The following is a 23949-nucleotide window of genomic DNA, read 5'->3' on the forward strand; positions in this document are numbered from 1 at the left end:
CTTATGAATGTAAAATTGCAAGCTGAGGTACATTTTCTGATGAAGAAGGACACGGTCTTATGGGTGCATATAAAAAAGAAACAGGGCTGCTTCTGGAGCAGCCATGTGGAAAATGGGAGGTTCATCCGAAGTTGGACTTTTGCCAGATGGGTGACAGAAAAAGACTAAGGATCAGGGAGTTTAAAATATTAGTATGTTATGTGCTGATAAATATTTATTGGATTAAACCAAACTGAGTTGTCTTTTTTCTCTGTCTCATCCTCTCTTCTTTACTTCTTAATGTCAGAGGTGACATATTTTAGTATCGACAGGCTAGTTTGACCAGAATAGTTGCAGCTGAGCAGGAGAAGGGATTATCCCTGCTCAATCCATTTTCCTTGTTTATTACCTATTTGAAAAACAGAATATAATATTCATACAACACCCAAAAGAATTTTTCCTAAGAAATTTGAAGACATTTTTATGTGAGTATGGTAGTTTAATTCACATAAATTTGTACTTTACATGTATATGTAGAACATACCTATTTAAACTCAAATATCGACGACCAATGTATTAGATTAGATCAAATGGAATATATTTGGGGACTCTGACTGAGTCTGTTGAGCAACAATAAATTCTCCCCAGGAACAATGCTGGAAGAGGTGCAGCAATGGGGACCTGTCCTGCAAAAATTGAGGTCATTACTACCCTTAAATAATTTAAAATCACTATTTAAGGCACTATTGAGTGCTTACTGTGTCATTGTGTTAATAAATACATATATTATTTAATACTCATGATATCCCTATGAGACACATACAATTATTATACTCATTTTATAGAGATTTTAAAGATTAATTTGCCCGAAAGCACACAAATCTGAGAGTTGTCAGACTTCAAGCTCCTGACTCAGCCTACTTCAGCGTCTTTCGTGGGCTCCATATCTCTATAACCCACCATCTTCGGGTCTCATTGGTCTCCTTTCTGTTCCTAGAAATGAGCCAAACTCTTTTTTACCTGAAGATCTTTGCACTTGCTGTTTCTTGTCTGGAAGTTTCTTCTTCACTTTGTTGCAAGGCTGGCTCTTTATCTCAGATGTTCTTCTAAATTAGTTCTCCTCACCATACTCTATAACATCACCATGTTTTATTTTCAGTATAGCATTTATTACACTCTGAAATTATTTGTTCAGATCGTATCCTTAGCACCTCATTCACTGAATGAATGAATAAAATAGCCTACTCCTTCTGTTCCTGGAGGTCCTTGATAGCATTGTGTTACCAATAGGCTGTATTTTCCTGACAGTCCACTGGAGCTATTTAGGGAGATTGCACATTGCCTACTTCACTGCCATCTCAGTTTATCACAAAGTCTTTCGTGGTTCCAGGACAGCAGGGGTCTCACAATAACGAGGCCACTCAGGGGACGACCAGCACAACAGCTTCCTGTTTTACCCAGCTCGACCTGCAGGGGACGCTGTGGCTGGAGGCCTACTTCCGCGCACGCCGGCGCCGTAGGTGAACCAAGACGCCGAAGTGGGAGAAGTGGAGTAGAGGGGCGGGGCCAACCGGAAGGGGAGAGGTCCCCACGAATACGCCTCCTCCCCCGGGAGGCTTTCCTCCCTCGCCCCGCCCCTTCCCCCGCCCGGGCGGCCATGGCCATTCCCGGCATCCCCTATGAGCGACGGCTTCTCATCATGGCGGACCCTAGAGATAAGGCGCTTCAGGACTACCGCAAGAAGCTGCTGGAGCACAAGGAGATCGACGGCCGTCTGAAGGAGTGTGAGTACATCTCTCTTTCCATACAATCCTATGCCTGGACCTGCATCTGTCTCTGACAAAGCAGAGGCCCTTGGCGGAGCCCGGCAACCGAGCTCCAGGGATAGGAAGGCCTCGGTCCAGGGACAAGGCGCTTTGTCATCCCGCCCCGAGCTTGGGAAGCACAGCCTCTTGAGGAGTAGAAATGGCCCAGTCTGGTCCGGGTGACAGAGAGACCATCCCTGCTTCTGAGATGGAGGTGGAAGAGGACTACAGGAGCAGCGGGAATGAAGTGGGCCAGGATTGTTTGCCAGGTTGGGGTGCAAGAAGGGCGGTGTGTGTGAGTCTTGGGACCCCGAGAAACTTGAGTCGTGGAAGCTCAAGCAAGAAGTGGGACTCGAGGTGCTGGCTTGTTATTGGGGTGGAAAGCCGGAGCGGAGCCCATCAGTGGGACATAATAACCTTCCTCGCCTTTCCTCGTATTTTAAGTTGTACCCCATCAGGCGCGCAAGTTTCCCTGACCTCCTGAACTAAAAAGGGCCCGTATGTATTTTCGTAGTGCACCTTCACTGAGAAGGCTGGATGGTTTGATTAAATGAAGAAAGACCATAACCATATAATTCTGTGGATCAGTGCACCTGTTGACATTATTTAGGGTGGAACGCCATAGAGTAATAATCCATGTAGGTAGTAGAAGAGATGAGGAAGGGTCTCTTTTATCATTCGGATTTGTAGTCGCAAATCCAGAAGTGTCAGTGTCCGTTTCAGTTAACAATGTATCAATGTTACGAATGTGAACAAGTATTGCCAATCAAGAAAATAAAAATATGGTGCTTTTAAACTGTAACATTCAGGGACGCTGCGTTGGCTAAGTCGGTTAAGCCTCCGACTTCGGCTCAGGTCATTATCTCACTGCTCTTGAGTTCCAGCCCGGCATCGCGGTCTATGCTGACAACTCAGAGCCTGGAGCCTGCTTCCAATTCTGTGTCTCCCCCCGCCCCCTTCTCTCTCTGCCCCTCCCCCGCTCACACTCTGTCTCTCAAAAATGAATAAACATTAAAAAAATAAAAACTAAACTGTAGCATTTTATTTTTAAACATGTCCCCTGCAAATGGCATTATTTCTTTTGTGGTTTCATATAGTGGATGTAAACAGTATGTAAAGTGAAATAGACTGAAACAAACTTACAGTAGTACTTAGTGAGTAAGCTCACTAAGATTATTGTTTAATTAAAAATGTTCAAATTATATTATTTCAGTAAGGGAACAATTAAAAGAACTTACCAAGCAATATGAAAAATCTGAAAATGATCTGAAGGCCCTACAAAGTGTTGGGCAGGTAGGTAATGGAGTTTGGGGTGTAGGGAGTGATGGTAATTTGTTTTTTAGTTATTGGTAAAAAATAATGCTTTTTTTCTTTCTTAGATTGTGGGTGAAGTACTTAAGCAACTAACTGAAGAAAAATGTAAGTGGATTGGACTGTTAATTAGTAAGGAAAAAAGAGTGGATTCTCCTTCCTCCCACCATGATCTTTTGAAATGCTTATTATTTTTAATGACAGTAATGAAGGTAGATGGCATTGTTTCATAGACTTAAATTTTCTTTCAACTATTGTTTTCTTGGAGGACAGAAATAAAACTCAATCTGCCATCAGTATGGATGTATTTATTTTTTATTTTCTATTTTTCAATTTGTCTTTTCATTTTCTTCCTCTAGTCATTGTTAAAGCTACCAATGGACCACGATATGTTGTGGGTTGTCGTCGACAGGTAACATTTTACGTTTGTAGAGTGCTTTACAATTGATAAAAGCGCTTTTTTCTATATGTTATTTAATTCTTGAGGTAAGCAGGTCAGGCATTATGCCCGGACCTCCTAAAGGTGATTTGTTAAGATATAGCTAACAAAATTTGAACTCAAACTATGGGCATTGGCTCCTGATATTCTCTACTTTCTATGCTTATCACATTGGCGTCTGTCAACTCTACATATTTAGAAATATAACAATTTTGGAACTGGGAAATATCTCAGATCATGTTATTTTAATGTTTTTTGTGAAGAGACTTAGACCTTATCAATTGTTTGTGTTTTATATTTCAACATTCAGAAATGTTATTCAAAGACTTTACTGTAGCCTGAGTGATTTTGTATACTTTCGTTTAGATCAGATTAGGCAGATTGAAATAACTGCCAATTTCATTTTCAGAATGCATGTTAGCATTCAAAAATGCCGACAAGTGGCTTTAAATAATTTAGTAGCCTCTGAGGCCAATTTATGTGCTATCCTGTTCTTTAGGAAGTATCCTTAGAACATTCTTAAAAATTTATTGGAAGAGCTTTTTCTAAGTTACTTGTCATATCAAGTTCATGTTTGAAAACATTGATACAACATGGTTGTAGAGTAGAAATTAACCCAGGTACTAAATCTTATTCTTGGATCATGCCTAGCATATAAATGGAAAGACATTTTCTTAATCAAAATATTAAATGTCTAGTGTGACAAAAGATTTTTATGTCTCTTACAGAGCCCATTTACCAATTCCAAGAATTGGTATTTCTAAGATATTTCATGGTTGTATGGGGGCAAGAGTGTATTTGAAAACTGGAAAATCTTAGAAAAGCCAGAGTCTATATTCTCTATAGATACAAATGTTGAAATAGATTTGCATTGATTTTTGTTTGGCTTTTTCAAGTACCTCACTTATTAGCAACTTTTTTTTTTTTTTAAGATTTTATTTTTTAAGTCATCTTCACACCCAAGGTGGGCTCCAGCTTACAACCCTGAGAGCAAGAGTCACACACTCTACCCACAGAGCCAGCCAGGCGCCCCACTAACAACTTTTTAAAGTCTAATCCATTATATTAAAACTAGTATTTTTGCCTATCTCCACTTCATTTTAATTGACCCTAAATTCTGAATTTAGAGTCCTTTGTAGAATCCTGTGAAAAGTAGTAATTTGTATTCTGACATTATATTGGCAACTTGTTTTCTGACCTATCCAAAAGTAAGTTAATTTTGGAAAAGTAACATCTTGAGTATGAGGTGAATCTGTTGGATAGACTCTATCTATTCCTAGCCAAATAAGTTACCCTGCCTGAATATGCCATAAGTTGTTTAATATGATTTAGCCTAATATATAGTTTATTTAGCATGGTATCTGGCATGTAGCAAAAGCATGAACGATGGTTGCTGGGGTTTTTTGTTTTTATTTTTAGTATTTTAATGAAAAACTCTTAAGGGGATATAAAATGAGTACATTTCATAGTCAAGTAACCTGTTCTTCCCCAAAGTTGTAGTTTTTAAAATAAGTTTAAAGGGTATATTACCATATATAAATGTATCAGAGTAACATTGAATACCTTAAACTTACACAATGTTATATGCCAAATTTATTTAATAAAAAATAAATAAAAATAGATTTTAAAAGAAAAAAATAAAGAGCACACCTTTAAAGTGCTTCCCTTTCCTTACCCCAAAATATTCACCTACAGATTTCTGTATAAATGCTTAGGTACCAGTTGCCAAAGTCACTATATTATAGTGCCTGAATCAAAATAAACTGTGAAATAGCCTTTGAAAGTAAAATACAAATATCCATTAGTTCATTAAAAGCAAGGCATTTTCCAACACAAACTTTATATATTAGTGATTTCATGTTTCACACTGAGATTACATAAAGGGCATTCTTTTTTTTAAGGGAAATAACTTTGAATTATTACTTTTACAAGCCCTTCTGTTGGCATGGTGTTTGTAATCTAATATTAGTGTTCTCTCTGAGGGGTTAAAGTGATTATTTGGCTTCTAAATATTGTGCTCTTCCTTGTTAGAGTATTATTTCCCCTTTTAAATGTTTATGTGACACTTTGTTTTATAAAATTAGCTTGACAAAAGTAAGCTGAAGCCAGGAACAAGAGTTGCTTTGGATATGACTACACTGACTATCATGAGGTAGGTTTCTTATTCTATTTAGTTTACTTTTCTTATCACAGAAGGAAGTTTTTATGCAAAGTATATGCTTCTTGAGATCGTTGAATGTTGTGCCGTTTTTTCCCTTTTACCAATTTCAAATTAATGTAAACACATTGTTATAAGATTATCTGCAGGTGCTTACATAAGCAAGTCATTTATTCTCTGCTGGTTGAGAGAAAATACATGTTATAAAAGAAAAATACATATCCTATCATTTTAGATATTTGCCAAGAGAGGTGGATCCGCTGGTCTACAACATGTCTCATGAGGACCCTGGGAATGTTTCTTATTCTGAGATTGGAGGACTGTCAGAACAGATTCGGGAATTAAGAGAGGTTGGTAGTGTATGCTTTCTTCTCTGAACTTACTAATAAATAGTACTGGTTTTATGATACCCAGAGGGAGAAAGAGAATAAGATTACTTTGTCCAAATAGTGGTTACTGAATATTATACATTTAATATTCATGCTGAGAGAAAAATAGCAGTGAATTTCTAGCTATGAAAATTATAAGTCTTAAAAAAAAAAGAAAATTACAGGTATTGTTAATTTGGAGATAATTTGGTGTTAGAAAAACCCTACTCTTTTTGTGACAAACAAGAAAAAAAGCTAACAATTGATATGAATCCAATGCCCATGCCATCTATGGTTTTGATTATCATAGGTTGCTGGAGTCAGAGCATATATAGATAATGTGTGTAATATAGTTTTTCCTATAACCTCATTAATATTAGTTTCCAATTCTTCAAGTCCATACCTGTACCTTAAATACATTTTTTTTTAAGATTTAAAAAATTTTTTTCTAAAGTAATCCCCATACCCAAGAGGGGTTTGGATTCAAAACCTCGAGACCATGAGTTGCATGCTTCACCAGCTGAGCCACCCAGGCCTCCATACCTTAAACATGTTATTTTGATAAAGCTGTTTGTGACCATTTAAGAAAAATACTGACTTTTGCATAACATAAACCTTCTAAGTTCTTTGGATCAAATTAGGATTGCCTTGCTTCATGGCACAGATGGTTTCTTTCTTTCTTTTTTTTTTTCTTTTTGTTAAATGTTTATTTTGAGAGGGAAGGGACAGAGAGAGAGAGAGAAAGAGAGAAAGAAGAATCCCAAGCAGGCTCTGCTCTGTCAGCACAGAGCCTGACACAGAGCTCAATCTCACAGACCTTGAGATCATGACCTCAGCCAAATTCAAGATTCAGACGCTTAACTGACTGATTCATCCAGATGCCCCACAGATGACTTCTTAATTGTCTTTAAAGGAAATTACATTGTCCCATTGGTTTTTTCCTAATTTAGGATGGCAATGACGTAGGAATGAATGAGGATAGTTGGTATAGCTTACATCATCTGATTTAAGCCATAAGCCAATAGTTTTCAGATATTAGCATATTAAGTTTTCTGGAACTCTTATTAAAGATACAGATTCCTAGGCATGATATTGATGCAGTAGATTGGGGGTGGGACTCAAGAGTTAGCACTTAAACAAACATTCTAGGTGATTATGAAGCCAAATTCTTCTTCTTACTTTTAAAAAAAAAATGTTTGTTTTTGAGACAGAGGGAGAGACAGATCTTGAGTCAGGGAAAGGCAGAGACAGAGAGGGAGAGAGAGAGAATCTAAAGCAAGCTCCATGCTCTGAGCTGTCACCACAGAGCCTGATACAGGGCTTGAACCCATGAACCATGGGATCATGACCTGAGCTGAAGTCGGGCACTTAACCAACTGAGCCACCCAGGCACTTCAAAACCAAATTAATTTTGATCATACTTGCAGAAGCACTAAACTAATTTTAAATAAAAGTCTATTCTTCTCACTTTGTGGTTAATGAAAGAGCAACAGAAAGAGCAAGTGCTTCATGGAACTGTGTCTTTTATAGTGATTTGCTGCATCAGCCATAGGATCAGAAAGAATGTCTCTCTCTCTCTGTCTCATTCAAACACATACACATACACAGTCCACAAAACATGCACATGCAGTATCCTTTTCCATCTGCATACACTAAGAATATTTCTTACACTTTTTGCTTAATCACACCTCGGAACACAACTATTCTCAAGCTACTGGTACTATAAAGAGTTTTAAGTTGGGCATCAAACCTCAATTATTTTCTAGCTTTGTTTCCTTAAATCAGTCTTAGGATGTTGAGAGCAGACTATATATATGGTTCTTTTTTTTTTTTTAAGTTTTTAAAAAATTTTTAAAATTTTTGTTTATTTCTGAGAGAGAGAGAGACAGTGCAAGCAGGGGAGTGGGACACTGCGAGATCATGACCTGAGCCGAAGCTGGATGCTCAACCGACTCAGCTACCCAGGCACCCCTAAGTTTATTATCTTTATTTTTGTAATCTCTACACCTGTCATGGGGATCAGACTCATGACCCTCAGATCAAGAGTCACATGCTGTCCCAACTGAGCCAGCCAGGTGGCCCGAATATATGGTTCTTTTAAGGCTGCTATGACAAAATGACAACATATGAAAATTTTCTATGCCTTTCCTCTAATAGTAGTTCCAACTTACTGCCATTTCATAATTATTTCGTGTTGCATTCCCAAATGCAAAGTAATATAGATCTTTTTGCTTACCTCATTTTTTGTAGTGTGATTTTTTCATTGAGGCATGACTTATGTTCAGTAAAATGCACAGATTTTTTTTGTGAAGTATATTTATTTTGAGAGAGAGCAAGAGTGTGTATGCACGAGCAAGAGAGGGAGAGGGAGGGAGAGAATCCCACGTAGGCACCACACTGTCAGCTGCAGAGCTAGACATAGGGCTTCAATTAATGAACCATGAGGTCATGCCCTGAGCTGAAACCAAAGTCAGACGTTTAATCGACTGAGCCACCCATGTGCCCCTGCAGATGTTTTTAAAAGTTTGTTAATTTATTTTGAGAGAGACAGAGCACGTGCACCCGTGCACATGAGTTGGGGAGGGGCAGAAAAAGAAGGGGAGAGAGAATCCAAAGCAGGCTGTGCATGGACAGTTGGATTGAACTCACGAACTATGAGAACATGACCTGACATCAAGAGTCGGATGCTTAACTGACTGAGCCCCCGAGGTGACCCTAAAATGCACACATTTTAAGTGTACAATTTGAATGTGTTTTGACAAATTATATGTCTATGTAACCATCACTTTAGTCAAGTGTGTAGTTTGTTAAAATAACTACTACAGACTTTTAAATTAATTTTTACATAATTAAAAAAATTTTCTTAAATCTACCTGAAGAATAATCTTTAATATAAATATGTTTATAGGGGTGCCTGAGTGGTTCAGATAACTAAGTGTCTGACTCTTGATTTTGGCTCAGATCATGATCTCAGTTTGTGAGATCAAGTCCCAAATCAGGCTCTGCACTGACAGTGCCCCACCTACACATGCACATGTTCTCTCTCCCTCAAAATAAATAAATAAACTTAAAAAAAATAGCTTCACATAGCATGGAGTTCTAGATCTGTTATGAATTACAATATGTACACCTAATTATGCTGGTATTTTACTTGAAGTATTTTAAAGTTCATCAGAATCTTTACTTTTTAAGAAACATACAACTTCTTTTCTAGGTGATAGAATTACCTCTTACAAACCCAGAATTATTCCAGCGGGTGGGAATAATACCTCCAAAAGGCTGTTTGTTATATGGACCGCCAGGTTAGTGTTGAATTATGTCTGACTTACAAATAAATGAAGGAAGGAATAAAAAAGTAAGGTGAAAATTTAATGTGGACTATTAAAACCACTACTCTGTTCTGAGTAGGGAAGGTATAGGAGATGTGTGTCTACTGTTCTCTCAGGTATACTTAGTCCTCTTGTGCCTCATAGGATGTGTATACGTGTATCTTAACATGCTGTGTGATGCTAGTGCTTTGGTCCTGTGTGGTTCACAGACCTCTGGCTCTTCCTGAGACACTGTCAAAGAGTCTGCAAGGTCATACCTTACTTTGATAATACTAAGACATTAGTTGCCATTTTCACAGTGTTTACTTCTGTGCTGATGGTGCAAAAACAATTTGGGTAAAAGTGCTCATGCTGTAGCGTGAATCAGTTAAGTCAGTGGCATGAAGTGGTACTAGTAGTCATTGTGTTGCTAACTGCTCACACTTGTACTAAACAAAAAAAAAAAAAAAAAAAAGAGTTTTACTTTAAAATGTCCTTGTTGAAGCAGTAAAAAGTATTTTTATTAAATCCTGATCTTTGAATGTTTTATATCCTATGTGATGAAATGGAAAATATATGTAAAGTACTTCTGTTGTATAATGATGAATAGAATAGAGTAGTTATATCTAGGAAAAGCACTTGTGCAGTTATTTGACTTACCAGCTGAATTAGCTGCTTTTCATGGAATATAATTTTTTTTAATGTTTATTTTTGTGAGAGTGAGAGCAGGAGAGGGGCAGAGATAGAGGGGAACAGAGGATCTGAGGCAGGTTTTACACAGACAACAGAGAACTTGATGCAGAACTTGAACTCATACACACCCACACACACACACACACACACCCACACCCACACCCACACCCCGTGAGATCATGACCTGAGCCGAAGTCGGCCGCTTAACCGACTGAGCTACCCAGGCACCCCTCATGCAATATCATTTTTTCTTTAAAACATGATTTACACACATTTCTGTCATTGTCAGGCTGGTTATTGATTCATTATTCAGATTGGTTATTGCTTAACATTTTTTCAAGTCATTTTTTTTAAATAGCAATCATTTTTTCAGAAATGAATGAAGTTAACTGTTATGTTAAAACAATTAACACCGTCTGTAGCCAGTGTTAAAATTTGAGCTTTCGGCCAAAATTAGTTTTTGAAAACTTACATCTGACAACTTTCTAATGGTAACACAAGAGGAGATGGGACTGATGAAGTTCACAAATGTGATAATTGTAAATAATTGTATATTGAAAAAAACCAACATTTGGAAGATTTTCACAACTCACTGAACCAATAGTTTCCAAATAAGCAATTCATGATGTTACAATATACCTAAGTAAAAGATCCATTCATTTTGCAGGATAGACCAATGGATTATCAGGTAATAGGTTTCTATAGTAGTGTCTGTAAATAGGGGTTGAGATATTTTTGAAGATAGGTATTCAGTATGCTTAGAATTACAAGGGATGTTTTGAATAAAATTTAAAATTTTAATATTGAGAGTAGAAGTGCTTTAGAATTTTAAATAGAAATTCTTTTTAGGATTTAGCATTCATTTTCCAAAATTTACTATCTGAAGGATAATATTCTTACAAGGCTTTTAAGAATTTGTTTTGCTTTTCATCTAGTTAGGACTTCTCTTGTCATTTTAGGTACAGGAAAAACACTCTTGGCAAGAGCTGTTGCTAGCCAGCTGGACTGCAATTTTTTAAAGGTAAAGGAAAGATTCTTTTTGTAGCTGTTGAAATTAAATTTTATTTGAATTGTCATATGTTTACCTTAATGTTTTTTCCTTAATCAGGTTGTATCTAGTTCTATTGTAGACAAGTACATTGGTGAAAGTGCTCGTTTGATCAGAGAAATGTTTAATTATGCCAGGGATCATCAACCATGCATCATTTTTATGGATGAAATAGACGCTATTGGTAAGAATAACACTTTTCAAAATTTATTTTAAATGTTTCTTGAAAGTGTTAGAGGACATTTTTAAAAAGTCTCAAGGAACTTGCCCCTTCCCTGCCCCCGCCATTTTTACCTCTAATTGCAGTTTGTATGAAGTAGCAAAGTAAATTGACTGTTACTTTAAAAAAAAGAAAACTATGAAAAAAGTGTAATTTTGACACTGACAAAATGAGACATGTCATTGAGACATAGAATTGAGACAAAATCAATTCTAACTTTGTCAGTATAATTCTTACTATTTAATTCTTATCTTAATGTTTTTAACTCCAGACATTACCATTCTTAAATGATGATTGTAGAGGAAAAAAGTAACGCATGAGTTTCCATATCATTATTTTAGGTGGTCGTCGGTTTTCTGAGGGTACTTCAGCTGATAGAGAGATTCAGAGAACTTTAATGGAGGTAATACTTGGTAAAAGGGGTTTAAAAAGAAATCTGTATGTATTAAATGAAGACATGGGTATTTGAAGGTCAAAATATGAACAATGGTTTAAATGAAGAACACACTTAAGTATAAAATTTGAAAATACGATCAGGAATAAACACATTTCTCTACCATAATCTCTAGTAAGAAAATGTCTATCAGAAAATAACAGGAGTGTCTACAAAATTCCATTTAATGTACAGCTATACTATTCATGTATTTTGAGCAGGCCAACCATTTAGATATTCAAATTGTATATTGTTCTGATAATTCACATTCTATGAATGTGATCTTGTGCTAGTTTGTTAAGATGTTTTATGAGTAATGGATATAGTAAAACTGGTGGCAATAAATGAGTTATAATTATGAATGAGGCTGCTCAAAAAATCACTAATACTTTCCTCTCTTGCTTTATTGCTGAGAATAAGAAGAAACTAAAATAGTTTTGATAATTGAAGAAGATGGATGATGGAATTTTAGAATGTACATAAAGCCTTTCCCCACCCCAAATTCTGTGAAAGCGATGGCCAGATCACAAACACATATTTCAACTTCTACAAAGTCAAACTAGGTAGCATAGGTAATACAGTGTGAAAATCTATTTTAGTAGGAATATTTGAAAATTGCATTTTGTATATTATAATCTGCCCAGAATATATGCAGTATTTTCAAGTTAATCATAGGTCTTAGAAACCTTAAATTGAGGTATTTTAAGACAACACAGATGGTAGTCTTACTCAAGTAACTGATATGTTGTCAGGTAACAGATATTTTGGAAAAGAAATAGACATTTGTTAAGCCAGCTGTATTTAAAAAATTTTTATGTTAATTTTTAATAATTTTTGAGAGAGAGAAACAATGTGAACAGGAGAGAGAGACACAGAATCTGAAGCAGGCTCCAGGCTCTGAGCTGTCACACTGAGCCCGATGTGGTGCTAGAACCCACAAACCACGAGATCATGACCTGAGCCAAAGTCAGATGCTAACCTGACTGAGCCACCCAGGTGCCTCATGCTAGCTATATTTTAAAGAGTTGTTGAACGCAGTTAGGCTTTTTAATATTTATTCAAGAAAACTTTAGGAATTGAAGGAAATATGTTTAGTGTCTTAGTATTTCTATGTATAGTAGAATTATTTGAAAGCTTTTTAATAGATTTATTATCAAACTTGTAGAAATGTCATTGTATCTGCTTACCTAAATATAAAGTTTATGTGTGACTAACATAATAGATACATGAGATTTTATTAATAATGTTTATTTTTGAAAGGAACTATGTGAACAATTTGAATGTTGGAAATTAGATCCACATAGGTTAGTTTTATAACTCTTGACTAGATTGAAGCCTACAGATTTATTAGAACCTTTTTGATAGCTATAAGAAGGTACATGATTAAATAGTCTATCTTGGAACTTTGAGGCTAGAAAATAAATCCCTTTATAAGAGAAAGAAAAGATGCTCCATCAAATGGTCATTCTAAACATTGCATACTATCTGTAGACAATATATTTTATGGTATTAGATGTATAAAAGCTGTGTATTGTTTATTTTTGAATGGTTGGGGTGTTATATAAAAGCCTGTCAATGATTTTTATTTATAAATATATTAGTTACTGAATCAAATGGATGGATTTGATACTCTACATAGAGTTAAAATGATCATGGCTACAAACAGACCAGATACCCTGGATCCTGCTTTGCTTCGTCCAGGAAGATTAGATAGAAAAATACGTGAGTTAAAATTCTTTCCCTGCTGTCTGTTCTTTGTCTATGTCCATTTCTCTTTCCATATCTCTTTCTCATTTCCTACTTTAAAAAACAAAAACCTGACTGCAAACAATTTCTTACATTTTTTTTATTTTCAGATATTGATTTACCAAATGAACAAGCAAGATTAGATATATTGAAAATCCATGCAGGTCCCATTACAAAGCATGGTGAAATAGGTAAGGAAATAACCTGTTTCATGTATATTTACATTTGGTAAATGAAGCAAAATGCTATTGGATATTGCTGATAGTCTACCAAATCTGGTTTTAAATTCAGCATACGTCTTAAAAATAGCTAATGTTTGTTGAGCATTAACTTTATGGCAGGAATTATTCTAAGTGCTGGGTTTATAACAGTGAGCAAAACATGGCAAATTCTTCCCATTTAGACATTCCTGTCAGGAAAGACAAAGTCAGTAAAATATATAGTAGATTAGATGGTGATATGTGGTATGGATAAAAATAAAGCAAGAAAAGGGAAATAGGTCAGTAGGTCATGTGAGGAGCCAGAATGAATGTATACATTTTTAAAAATGTGTATTTATTTATTTTTAATGTTTCTTTATTTGAGAAAAAGAGACAGAATGCCAGCAGAGCAGCATGAACAGGGGAGGTGGGGGCGAGAGAGGGAGACAGAATCTGAAGCAGGCTCCAGGCTCTGAGCTGTCAGCACAGAGCCTGATGTGGGGTTCAAACACATAAGCCATGAGATCGTGACCTGAGCTGAAGTCAGACACTCAACCGACTGAGCCACCTGGCGCCCCAGAATGTATATTTATTTTTGAAAGAGAGAGTGCAAGTGGGGGAGGGGCAGAGGATCCGAAATGGGCTCTGCTGACAGCAGACAGCCTGATGTGGGGCTTGTACCCACGAACTGTGAGATCATGAACTGAGCTAAAGTTAGACACTGAACCAACTGAGCCACCCAGGCGCCCATGATTATACACATTTTTAAATGGAGGTAGGGAGGAGGAAGCAGAGGGAAGCCTTAACAAGAAAGTGATTTTCAACCAATGACTGGAAAAGGTATAGGAACTAGGTATAGATATTTAGGGGAAAATCAAGCAGAAAGGAAAACCTTGAGGCAGGTATATGGCTGGAACATTGCAGGAGTAGCAAAGAGGCCCAGGTGTCTGTGGCAGTGTAAACAGGACAGTTGTAGCAAGTGAAATCATAGAAATAATGGGAATCAGATTGTGTAGAGCCTTATTGAGGCCATTGTGCAGGAACTTTGGCTTTTATTTTATTCTTCTCATTGGAGGATTGTGAGCAGAGGAATGATAATAATCTTACCTTTGTTATTTTTAACTTTGTATTGTAGAAAATTAGAAATACATAGATATGGAGTTAAGAATATAATGAACTCCTGGGGTGCCTGGGTGGCTTAGTCGGTTAAGCGTCCGACTTTCGCTTAGGTCATGATCTCGCGGTTCGTGAGTTCGAGCCCCGCGTCAGGCTCTGTGCTGACTGCCAGCTCAGAGCCTGGAGCCTGTTTCAGAGTCTATGACTCCCTCTCTGACCCTCCCCTGCTCACGCTGTCTCTCTCTCTCTCTCCTAGAAATAAATAAAGCATTAAAAAAAAAAAAAAGAATATAATGAACTTCTAACCCTAGGTACTCCTCACCCACCCAGCTTTAATAATTAATAACTCTTGGCCAATCTTGTTTCATTTGTAACAAAATCTCTTCCACCTCTTCCTACCTTCTGGACTTTTAAATAAAAGCAAATCTCAGGCATTATATCATATCGTCTGTAAATATTTTATAATTGACTTATGTTAAATAAGATCATTCTGGTTGCACATAGAGGGGCAAGGACAGAAACAAGAGAATCAGTTAGGAGGATATTTGAATAATCCAGGCAAAAGATGGTGGTGTGGTCCCGCGTGGTGCAAAGTCTTACAATAATGAGATCTGGACATATTTTGAAAATAGAAATGACAGGGCTTGCTAATGAATCAGATATGGGGTGTAAGGTAAAGAGAAGAACCAGGAAGACTTGGGTTTTTGACTCATGCAACTGAAAAGATGGGTTGTCATCAATTAAAATGGAGGAGACTGGAATGATTAATTTAAAAAAAATTTTTTTAAATGTTTTTATTTATTTCTAAGAGACAGAGAGAGAGAGAGAGAGAGAGCCAGCGAGCAAGCGCGCATGTGAGCAGGGGAGGGGCAGAGAGAGAGGGAGACACAGAATCCGAAGCAGGCTTCAGGCTCTGAGCTAGCTGCTAGCCCAGAGCCCGATGCGGGCCTCGAACCCACAAACCTTGAGATCATGACCTGAGCCGAAGTCAGATGCTCAACCAACTGAGCCACCCAGGCACCCCTGGAAAGATTAAGTTTTAAACGGAGAATAAAGAGTTTAATTCAAAATATATTAAATCTGAGATGCCAATAAGAGATCAAAATAAAGATATTGATTTGTAATTCTATATGCATCCATAGTTTATTGGGATGGTTTATACTGGAGATCTAATTGTGGATGATAACAGCATTAAAATTATTTTTAAAGTCTTGAGATTAGATGAGATTTCTGAGGAAGTAAATGTAGATGGAGAAGAGGCTCACAAACTGAGCTGAGGAGTCCCTGGGTGGTTGGTTGGTTGAGTGTCTGGCTCTGGCTCAGGTCATGATCTCATGGTTTGTGAATTCAAGCCCCACATCAGGCTGGCTGCTGTCTGTAAAGAGGCCACTTCGGATCCTCTGTCCCTCTCTCTGTGTGCCCTTTCCATGCTCATGCCATCTCTCAAAAACAAATAAGCATTAAAAATAAGAAACAACTGAGCTAATTGCGATATCAAGAAATTGAGACGAAGAACCATCAAAGGAGACTGAGGAGGTATAGTCACAGAGGGAAGTAAAGCTAGGAGCTGGTGATATTTTAGAAGATAAATGGGGGCGCCTGGGTGGCTTAGTTGGTTAAGCGTCCAACTTTCGCTTAGGTCATGATCTCACGGTTCGTGGGTTCGAGCCCCGCGTCAGGCTCTGTGCTGACTTCCAGCTCAGAGCCTGGAGCCTGTTTCAGTCTGTGACTCCCTCTCTCTCTGACCCTCCTCTGCTCACGCTGTCTCTCTCTCTCTCCTAGAAATGAATAAAAAATAGTAAAAAAAATAAATTACTAGAAGATAAATGAAATTGTTTTAAGGAGGGAGTAGTTCCCTGTTAAATGCTGGCAGTGAATCAGATAAAAGGAGTTCTGAGAATGGACTTTTGGATTTACTATGTGGAGGTTATTGGTGACCTTATCAAAACAATTTCTTTGGCGTGGCAATAGAGCCTACTTCAGATGGGTTTCAAGGGGATTGTAGGGGGAGGCATTGTTTTTAGACATTTCTTTCAAGGAATTTCTGAAGTAAAGGGAGAAGAGAAAAATGTAGCTGTAGTGCAAATGGAGGTGAAGATTTGAGAGTTTCCTTTAAAATGGGAGAGTTTACAACACTTTTTTAGTGCTTAATGCAAATAATCTAGGAGAGAGAAATGGATAATGCACTTTTCTTGAAGAGAGGTTGGCCCTGTCTATGAGCATACTTTTCATTTATGAGGATAGGAGGGAAGATAGGATAAATAGATGCTGATGATGGCAGTATCCAAAATATGGCAGAAACTTGTAGAATTTTTCTTCCCAGTGCATTTATTTTCTCAGTGAAATAGGAACCAAGTTCAGAATGAAGATGGGGAAGTATCGTTAGACATTTGAAGACAGAAGAAAAGTTTAAAAAGTAGTTAGCTACAGTGGTGAGAGAGTGAGCTCTAGGATAGAGGTCAGCAAACTATTGATGTGGGCCAAATTCTGACATCTCTTTTTGTAAATAAAATTCCCAGTTTGTTTATATATTGTCTATGACTGGTTTCCCACTACATTAGTAGAAATGAATAGTTTTTGACAGAGACCCTATGGCCTGGAAAAGCTAAAATATTTACTGTCTGGCCCATTACAGAAAATTTGCTGACCCCTGGCCTAGGGGATTCTAGTATACTTGCAGGGCACCTTTATATACCCTTAGAAGTTAATGGTCCAAAAATAATTAAAAATAGTTAATTATTGCCTCTCAGTAACTTTCTCATTGCTTAAGTAAATATAGTTTTGAGCTAGAAAGACTGAGCTTAACTAGGGATGCTAATTTATAGGTTTCTTCAATACTGAGTTCTTGCTAGGTGCCAGATACTATGCTAATCTTGACTATCCCTGCTATCAGGAAGGTTATATGAACTGGGACTTGAGTGAAAAGTAATTAATGAGTATCTGTCTGATCTCAAAAAGAGACTCACATACTCTAGATTGCCTGGCAAAGGGTGTCTCATCAGAATTACATTGTAGTAGCTCATGCTGTCTCTTATTTCTCTCCTTATTCTGTATCCAGTCCATAACTGCTGTACCAAACCAAAAGCTCTTCATTTCAAGTCTGTCATGTGGATAAGATCACTTAACCATTACTGTTACCATAGATCTGATACCTCACCACTTGGAGCTTGCACAGAAACCAGAAAAGCTAGCCTTTTAAAATGGTTATTTAAAAATATGTGAGGGGCACCTGGGTGGCTCAGTTGGTTAGGTTTCTGACTTCAGCTCTGGTCATGGTCTTGCAGTTCATTCATTCAAGCCTCATGTCAGGCTCTGTGCTGACAGCTCGGAGCCTGGAGCTTGCTTCAGATTATGTGTCTTCCTCTCTCTCTGTCCCTCCCCCACTGTGTGTGTGTGTGTGTGCGCGCGCGCGCACGCTCTCTCTCTCTCTCTCAACAATAAAAAAACATTAAAAAATATTTTAAAAANTCCCCCACTTGTGTGTGTGTGTGTGTGTGCGCGCGCGCGCACGCTCTCTCTCTCAACAATAAAAAAACATTAAAAAATATTTTAAAAATATATAAAAATGAAAATTATTTCTGATATTTGTTTTTGGTATATTTTATATTAATGTGACTAAATTCCATTGTGGTTACAGTGGTTTTTTCAAATTAAAGATTTGGTTATAGCTTTTTTTTTAATTTTTAAAAAATTTTTGTTATTTATTTTTTGAGAGAAATAGAGCGCAAACAGGGGAGGGGCAGAGAAAGAGGGAGACACAGAATCCAAAGCAAGCTCCAGGCTCTGAGCTGTCAGCAGAAAGCCCGATGTGGGGCTTGAACTCATGAATGAGATTATGACCTATGCTGGAGTCAGACGCTTAACTGACTGAGCCAGCCAGGCGCCCCTGGTTACAGATTTTATGAGTCCTGGCTTGACAGCTGTCTCAAGTTCACATGTGCATAACTGTTTCACTGCTTAGAAACAGGTTAAGATGCTTTCAGATCTTGATGCCATTCTTTGGTTTTAAAATGTCAAAAGTATGTTTATTTCTGCTTGGTGCTGGTTTACTTAATAGAAGTATAATTTTTGGCAGTTAATATTGTGGAGGACTTGCTAAATATTGTGGAGGAATGTTAACAGAGATGATGCCTAGCTGGTCAAATTCAAAGCAAGATCTGCAGTTAATTTTCCATATGGGCATAAATCAAGAGAAAGACTAAATTTTTTTAAACTAATTTCTGGTATTTTTTCATAAACAGATTATGAAGCGATTGTGAAGCTTTCAGATGGCTTTAATGGAGCAGACCTGAGAAATGTTTGTACTGAAGCAGGTATGCGTTTAAAGTAAAGGTTTTATTATGGTTTTAGATTTTTTAATTTGCTAAAAATGTGTTTGGCGTTGTCCGAAAGCAGAGCCTGGGCTTTATAAGGATTTGGGTTCTTGTTTTTTGGGAATTGAATCCAAGATGCAGGAGAGAATAGGAAAGCCATATGGAAAGAAGGAAAGCTATTGTAAGGGTGTACCATTACGATAGCTGCTGTAGACGGGTGGGATTTGATTTGATGACCTCTCAGAGAAACATACACAATACCTTCCATGGTTATCTGGCTGATCTGTGGGAGATTGGAGCATTTGTTTACCAGCTGTCATTCGCCCACTGGATGCGAATTTACCCTTGGGGATGTTAACTCCTTTATACTTCTAGATGTCTTAGAAAGACTTGCATGTGATCGTATACTGTCCCCTGAAGTAAGTCTGAGACTGTACCGAAGTGTCTGCCATAGCTGTGGCTGATCTTAGACTCTCAGTCTCACTTCTAATACCAGAAGTATCTGCTGCAAAGTGGATAACGTGTTTTCTGATACTAGTCTGTTGGCAGTAAGCTTTGTTAAGATTGATTCATGATTTGTGATCATACAACTTGTATAAAATATAGTCATTTTTAATGCAGTTTCCTCTATGGATTGTGTGATCCTGTTTTTTAAAATTTTATTTCTAGTACCAAGACCAAGTGGCATTAAAACCATACATAGGGCCATTTAGTCTTTGTCTTCCACACAGAATCTTAAGATTTAAAAAATTAATTTCTATTGTAGTTTTTATAGTTCCTGACTCTCCTAGGTTGCAGGTGAACATTTCTTTTCTTTTTTTTTTTTAAGTATTACAATGTCATTTCCTCTTGTTTTCATATCACCTTTAGCATTCCTTATAAATTTAACAGTTTATAAGGCTGCTCAGATATGGCTTCTGATAGCAGTATCTTCTTGGGTATACTGTGACTCAGTACCTGGATCAAAAGTCTGCAGGTCTAGAAACTCTCAGTACAGATCAGAGTAAATCATGCTCATAAAGCCCTTCTAATAAACAAAACATGTTAAGTGGTAAACTTGGATGTGGCTTGAGCTACTCCGAATAATTTATGACAGTGTCTTTCCAAAATCTACACTGGACCAAATTACTAGAATATTGCTTTGATGAAATTGGAATCTAAACAGAAGCTGTGTCATAATCCTAAAGGTTCATATCATCAAATGATGGTATTTGCCTTTTTTTTGCATTTTTTGTTTTATTTACAAATAATTGACATACATCACTGTGTAAGTTTATGTTGTACAGCATGATGGTTTGGTTTACATATATTATGCAATGATTACCACAATAAGTTCAGGTAACATTTATCTTTTCATATAGATAGTTAGAAAAAAGGAAAAATATTTTCTCCTTGTGATAAGAAGTCTTAGGATTTACTCTTAATTTTCTCATAAATCACATAGCAATGTTAGCTATATAGTCCTTATGTTGTACATTACATCCTTAGTACTTACTTATCTTACAATTAGAAATTTGTATACCTTACATATTTTAAAAACATTTTTAGCTGGGGTACCTGGCTGGCTCAGCTGGTAGAGCATGCGATTCTTGACCTCAGGGGAATGAGTTCATGCCCCATGTTGGACATAGAGCTTACTTTAAGAAAATAACGATTTTAGCTATTTCCAGTAAAGAACTATAACTTTGGTATAGATTAGAATTTTAGCTTTTTAAGTAGCCTGGGATGTTCATATTTGGAGACACTGAAATTCTTTAGTTTTATTATTAGACTTTAAGCCTGTTTTGCTAACAAAGCTTTCTGCAATTTAAAACAAACTCGATTCAGTTATAGTTGTCTTTTCCATTCAAATCCTGAGATTTATCATCCTTTTTGGATTAGAATGTATCTCAGGCTCAGTCATTCACTAAGTAATGATGTGGAAGCAGTCATATGCCTAAAGTTTAGAAAAATAACTCACCAACTTGTAGCCTTCAAAACAGGTTTTATTTTACTTTACTTTAGAATTTTATTTATTTTGAGAGACAGAGAGAGAGCTGGGGAGGGGAAGAGAGAGAGGAAGGGAGGGAGACAAAGAATCCCAATCAGGCTCCACTCTCCCAGCACAGAGCCCAAGCCCTGCGCAGGGCTCAGTCCCATGAACCCTTAGATCATAACCTGAGCCAAAATCAAGAGTTGGATGCTTAGCCGACTGAGCCACTCAGGCACCTCCAAAACAGGTTTTAAAAAACTTCACTATTAAAACTAGAAATTTCCATTCACCTGATTTCTGAATACAGCATAGAGTGGCTGTTTCCAAGACTATTTAGAAATCTTGGAAGATAGAAAAAGTAACCCTTGAAATCTTCTATTCTACTTGTTTTACATAAATGAAAATTCAATGTAAGCAGGTCTTCAATGAAAATATTAGTACATGGTGATTATCAGCTTTAGCTTATCATGAAATTGGGATTGTCTCAAAATCTTGGATCCATATCCATGTTAAGTAGTATTTGACAAGTGGCTTATAAATAACTTGAAAGAAAAAGTTGAATCGTGATACTTGAATATGAAATTCATATAAAAATACCAATTTGTACATAAATAAGGTACATTTAATTACATGATTCATGTCACTGATTTTTGATAAAGCCCAGTGTTGACTTTAATTCCTATTCTTTAAGCTTTTGATTATTAAGAAGGAAAGGCTATCAGAATTACTGAAGGTATTTTGTGTTTTCCCATACTATACACGTGTTCCCTCCTCCCAGGCAATTATTGTCTGAAGGGTTCAGAAACTACTGTTTAAGATTTGAATGTTTTATTGATAGTTGGGTTTTATTTATTTTGCTTTCTCAGAATATCATTGGATACAGGGGCTCTGTGAGCTAGATTTGAAATATCCAGATTGTTTTCTCATGTTGTCTAGCTTTTGGTTTGGAAAATAATATTCACCATAGCTAACTATAGCTAAGCAAATTAATTGAACAATGATGGTTGGTTTTTTTTGTTTTTTGTTTTTTTTTAAATGTTTTATTTATTTCTAGGAGAGAGAAAGAGAGACAGCGTGAACAGGGGAGGGTCAGAGAGAGAGGGAGTCACAGACTGAAACAGGCTCCAGGCTCTGGGCTGGCAGTCAGCACAGGACCCGACGCGGGGCTCGAATCCACGAACCGCGAGATCATGACCTAAGCGAAAGTCGGACGCTTAACCAACTAAGCCACCCAGGTGCCCCAATGATGGTTGTTTTTAACAAATTATAACTACTGGCTCAGAAGTAGTAAATTTAGGGGCAGCTGGCTGGCTCAGTCAATGGAGTATGTGACTCTTGATCTTGGGATCGTGAGTTCAAGCCCCACAATGGGGTAGCATTTACTTCAAAATAAATTTAGGCTCCTTCACATTTACTTCACAGAATTAAATTACTTATTATTTTCCTGAAAAATTTTTTTTATTGAGATAACAATCATCAAATAATATTACATTAGTTTCAGATGTACAACATAGTTATTTGATATTATATGTTATAAATGATCACTACAATAAATCTAGTTAACATCCATCACCGCAGAGTTACCAAGGTATTTTTTTCTTATGATGAGAATTTAAGATCTACTCTCAGCAATTTTCAAATATACATTACAGTATTATTAAGTGTAGTCACCATGCTGTATATTGCATCCTCAGGATTTATTTTATTATTGGAAGTTTGTGCTTTTTGACTACCTTCACCAATTTTGCCCACTCCCTCTTAGTTTTCTTACAGTAAATTATTTACATGTTATATATAGCAGTCCTGTTGTTCTGTTCTCCACAGGTATGTTTGCAATTCGTGCTGATCATGATTTTGTAGTACAGGAAGACTTCATGAAAGCAGTCAGAAAAGTGGCTGATTCTAAGAAGCTAGAGTCTAAATTGGACTACAAACCTGTGTAATTTACTGGAAGGTTTTTGATGGCTGCATGACAGATCCTGGCTTAATGTAAAAATAAAGTTAAGGAAAATAATGTATGTATTGGCAATGATCTCATTAAAAACATTATGAATAAAAATATGTATGGATAACATTGTAAAAATTAGTAATTCAGTAATTCTACTTTTAAGATTGGTACAGAAGAAATTTGTATGTTTGTTAATACTGCATTTATTGCAGCAAAAGTTATAAGAGTATGTTGAAGCTTTTCGTATTTGCCGTGTGAGCATTTTGTAAAACATTGAAAGTAGTTTGAAATCGTAGTACAAGAGAGCATTTCTTATGACTTATTTTATATCATTTGTTTCCTTCATCCTAAAAAGTTGAATAAAATGTTTTAGTTCTCCTACATGTTTTTGTCTTTTTTAAGAGTACATTTATGATGAACCTTTAGTACATAAACTATTTAATAACCAAAATGAGTTTTATTTAGATTACAGGCTTTTGAATTTTAAAACCATACACACTCAGTGTTCCTAAGAGCGTCGTTAAATAAAGCATAGATGTGTATGTCTGTATGGATAATGGAAGGTCTTTATTTACTCTTCACCTACTGTGATTAGACCGTGAGATAATTAATTGAAATAGTACATGCATGTCCGTAACCTTTTTTTAGATTACGATTAAAAGTACTATTTGCTAACAAATGTGACTTGGTTTTGATTTATGTAAGATGATAGTTCCCTTTTCAGAATACTAAGGTGTGGACCCTCTTCCCAGAAAAAGTCAGACGTACATATTTTTGCATATACTAAAATTTAAGGAGATTTATTTCCCAAGCTCACCCATTGACTCTGTAGGTATCTATGGATACCAAGCTAAGTGTGGGATGTTGATGTCAGAAATGTTCAAAGCAAAAG

General features: G+C 36.7%; 1 protein-coding gene across 2 annotated transcripts; it reads left to right on the forward strand.

Moving 5' to 3' along the window:
* The first annotated feature begins 1638 nt into the window (after positions 1-1638).
* PSMC6 (proteasome 26S subunit, ATPase 6) lies at positions 1639-23438 on the forward strand. 2 transcript variants are annotated; one of them, XM_077768113.1, is made up of 14 exons: positions 1639-1763; positions 2998-3077; positions 3164-3203; positions 3455-3507; positions 5619-5686; positions 5928-6042; positions 9275-9362; positions 11021-11082; positions 11170-11293; positions 11671-11732; positions 13364-13484; positions 13619-13699; positions 19066-19137; positions 22934-23438. In XM_077768113.1, the coding sequence occupies exons 1-14, from the start codon at positions 1679-1681 to the stop codon at positions 23050-23052; spliced, it is 1170 nt and encodes a 389-aa protein (XP_077624239.1). In that variant the 5' UTR covers positions 1639-1678; the 3' UTR covers positions 23053-23438. The 2 variants fall into 2 exon arrangements, with proteins under 2 accessions (XP_077624239.1, XP_077624246.1); XM_077768120.1 differs by lacking the exon at positions 2998-3077 and having other exon boundaries at positions 1682-1763.
* The last annotated feature ends 511 nt before the right edge of the window (positions 23439-23949 follow it).

Source organism: Crocuta crocuta, unplaced genomic scaffold (assembly GCF_008692635.1).
Source record: "Crocuta crocuta isolate KB4526 unplaced genomic scaffold, BGI_CrCroc_1.0 scaffold10, whole genome shotgun sequence".
Lineage (NCBI taxonomy): Eukaryota > Metazoa > Chordata > Mammalia > Carnivora > Hyaenidae > Crocuta > Crocuta crocuta.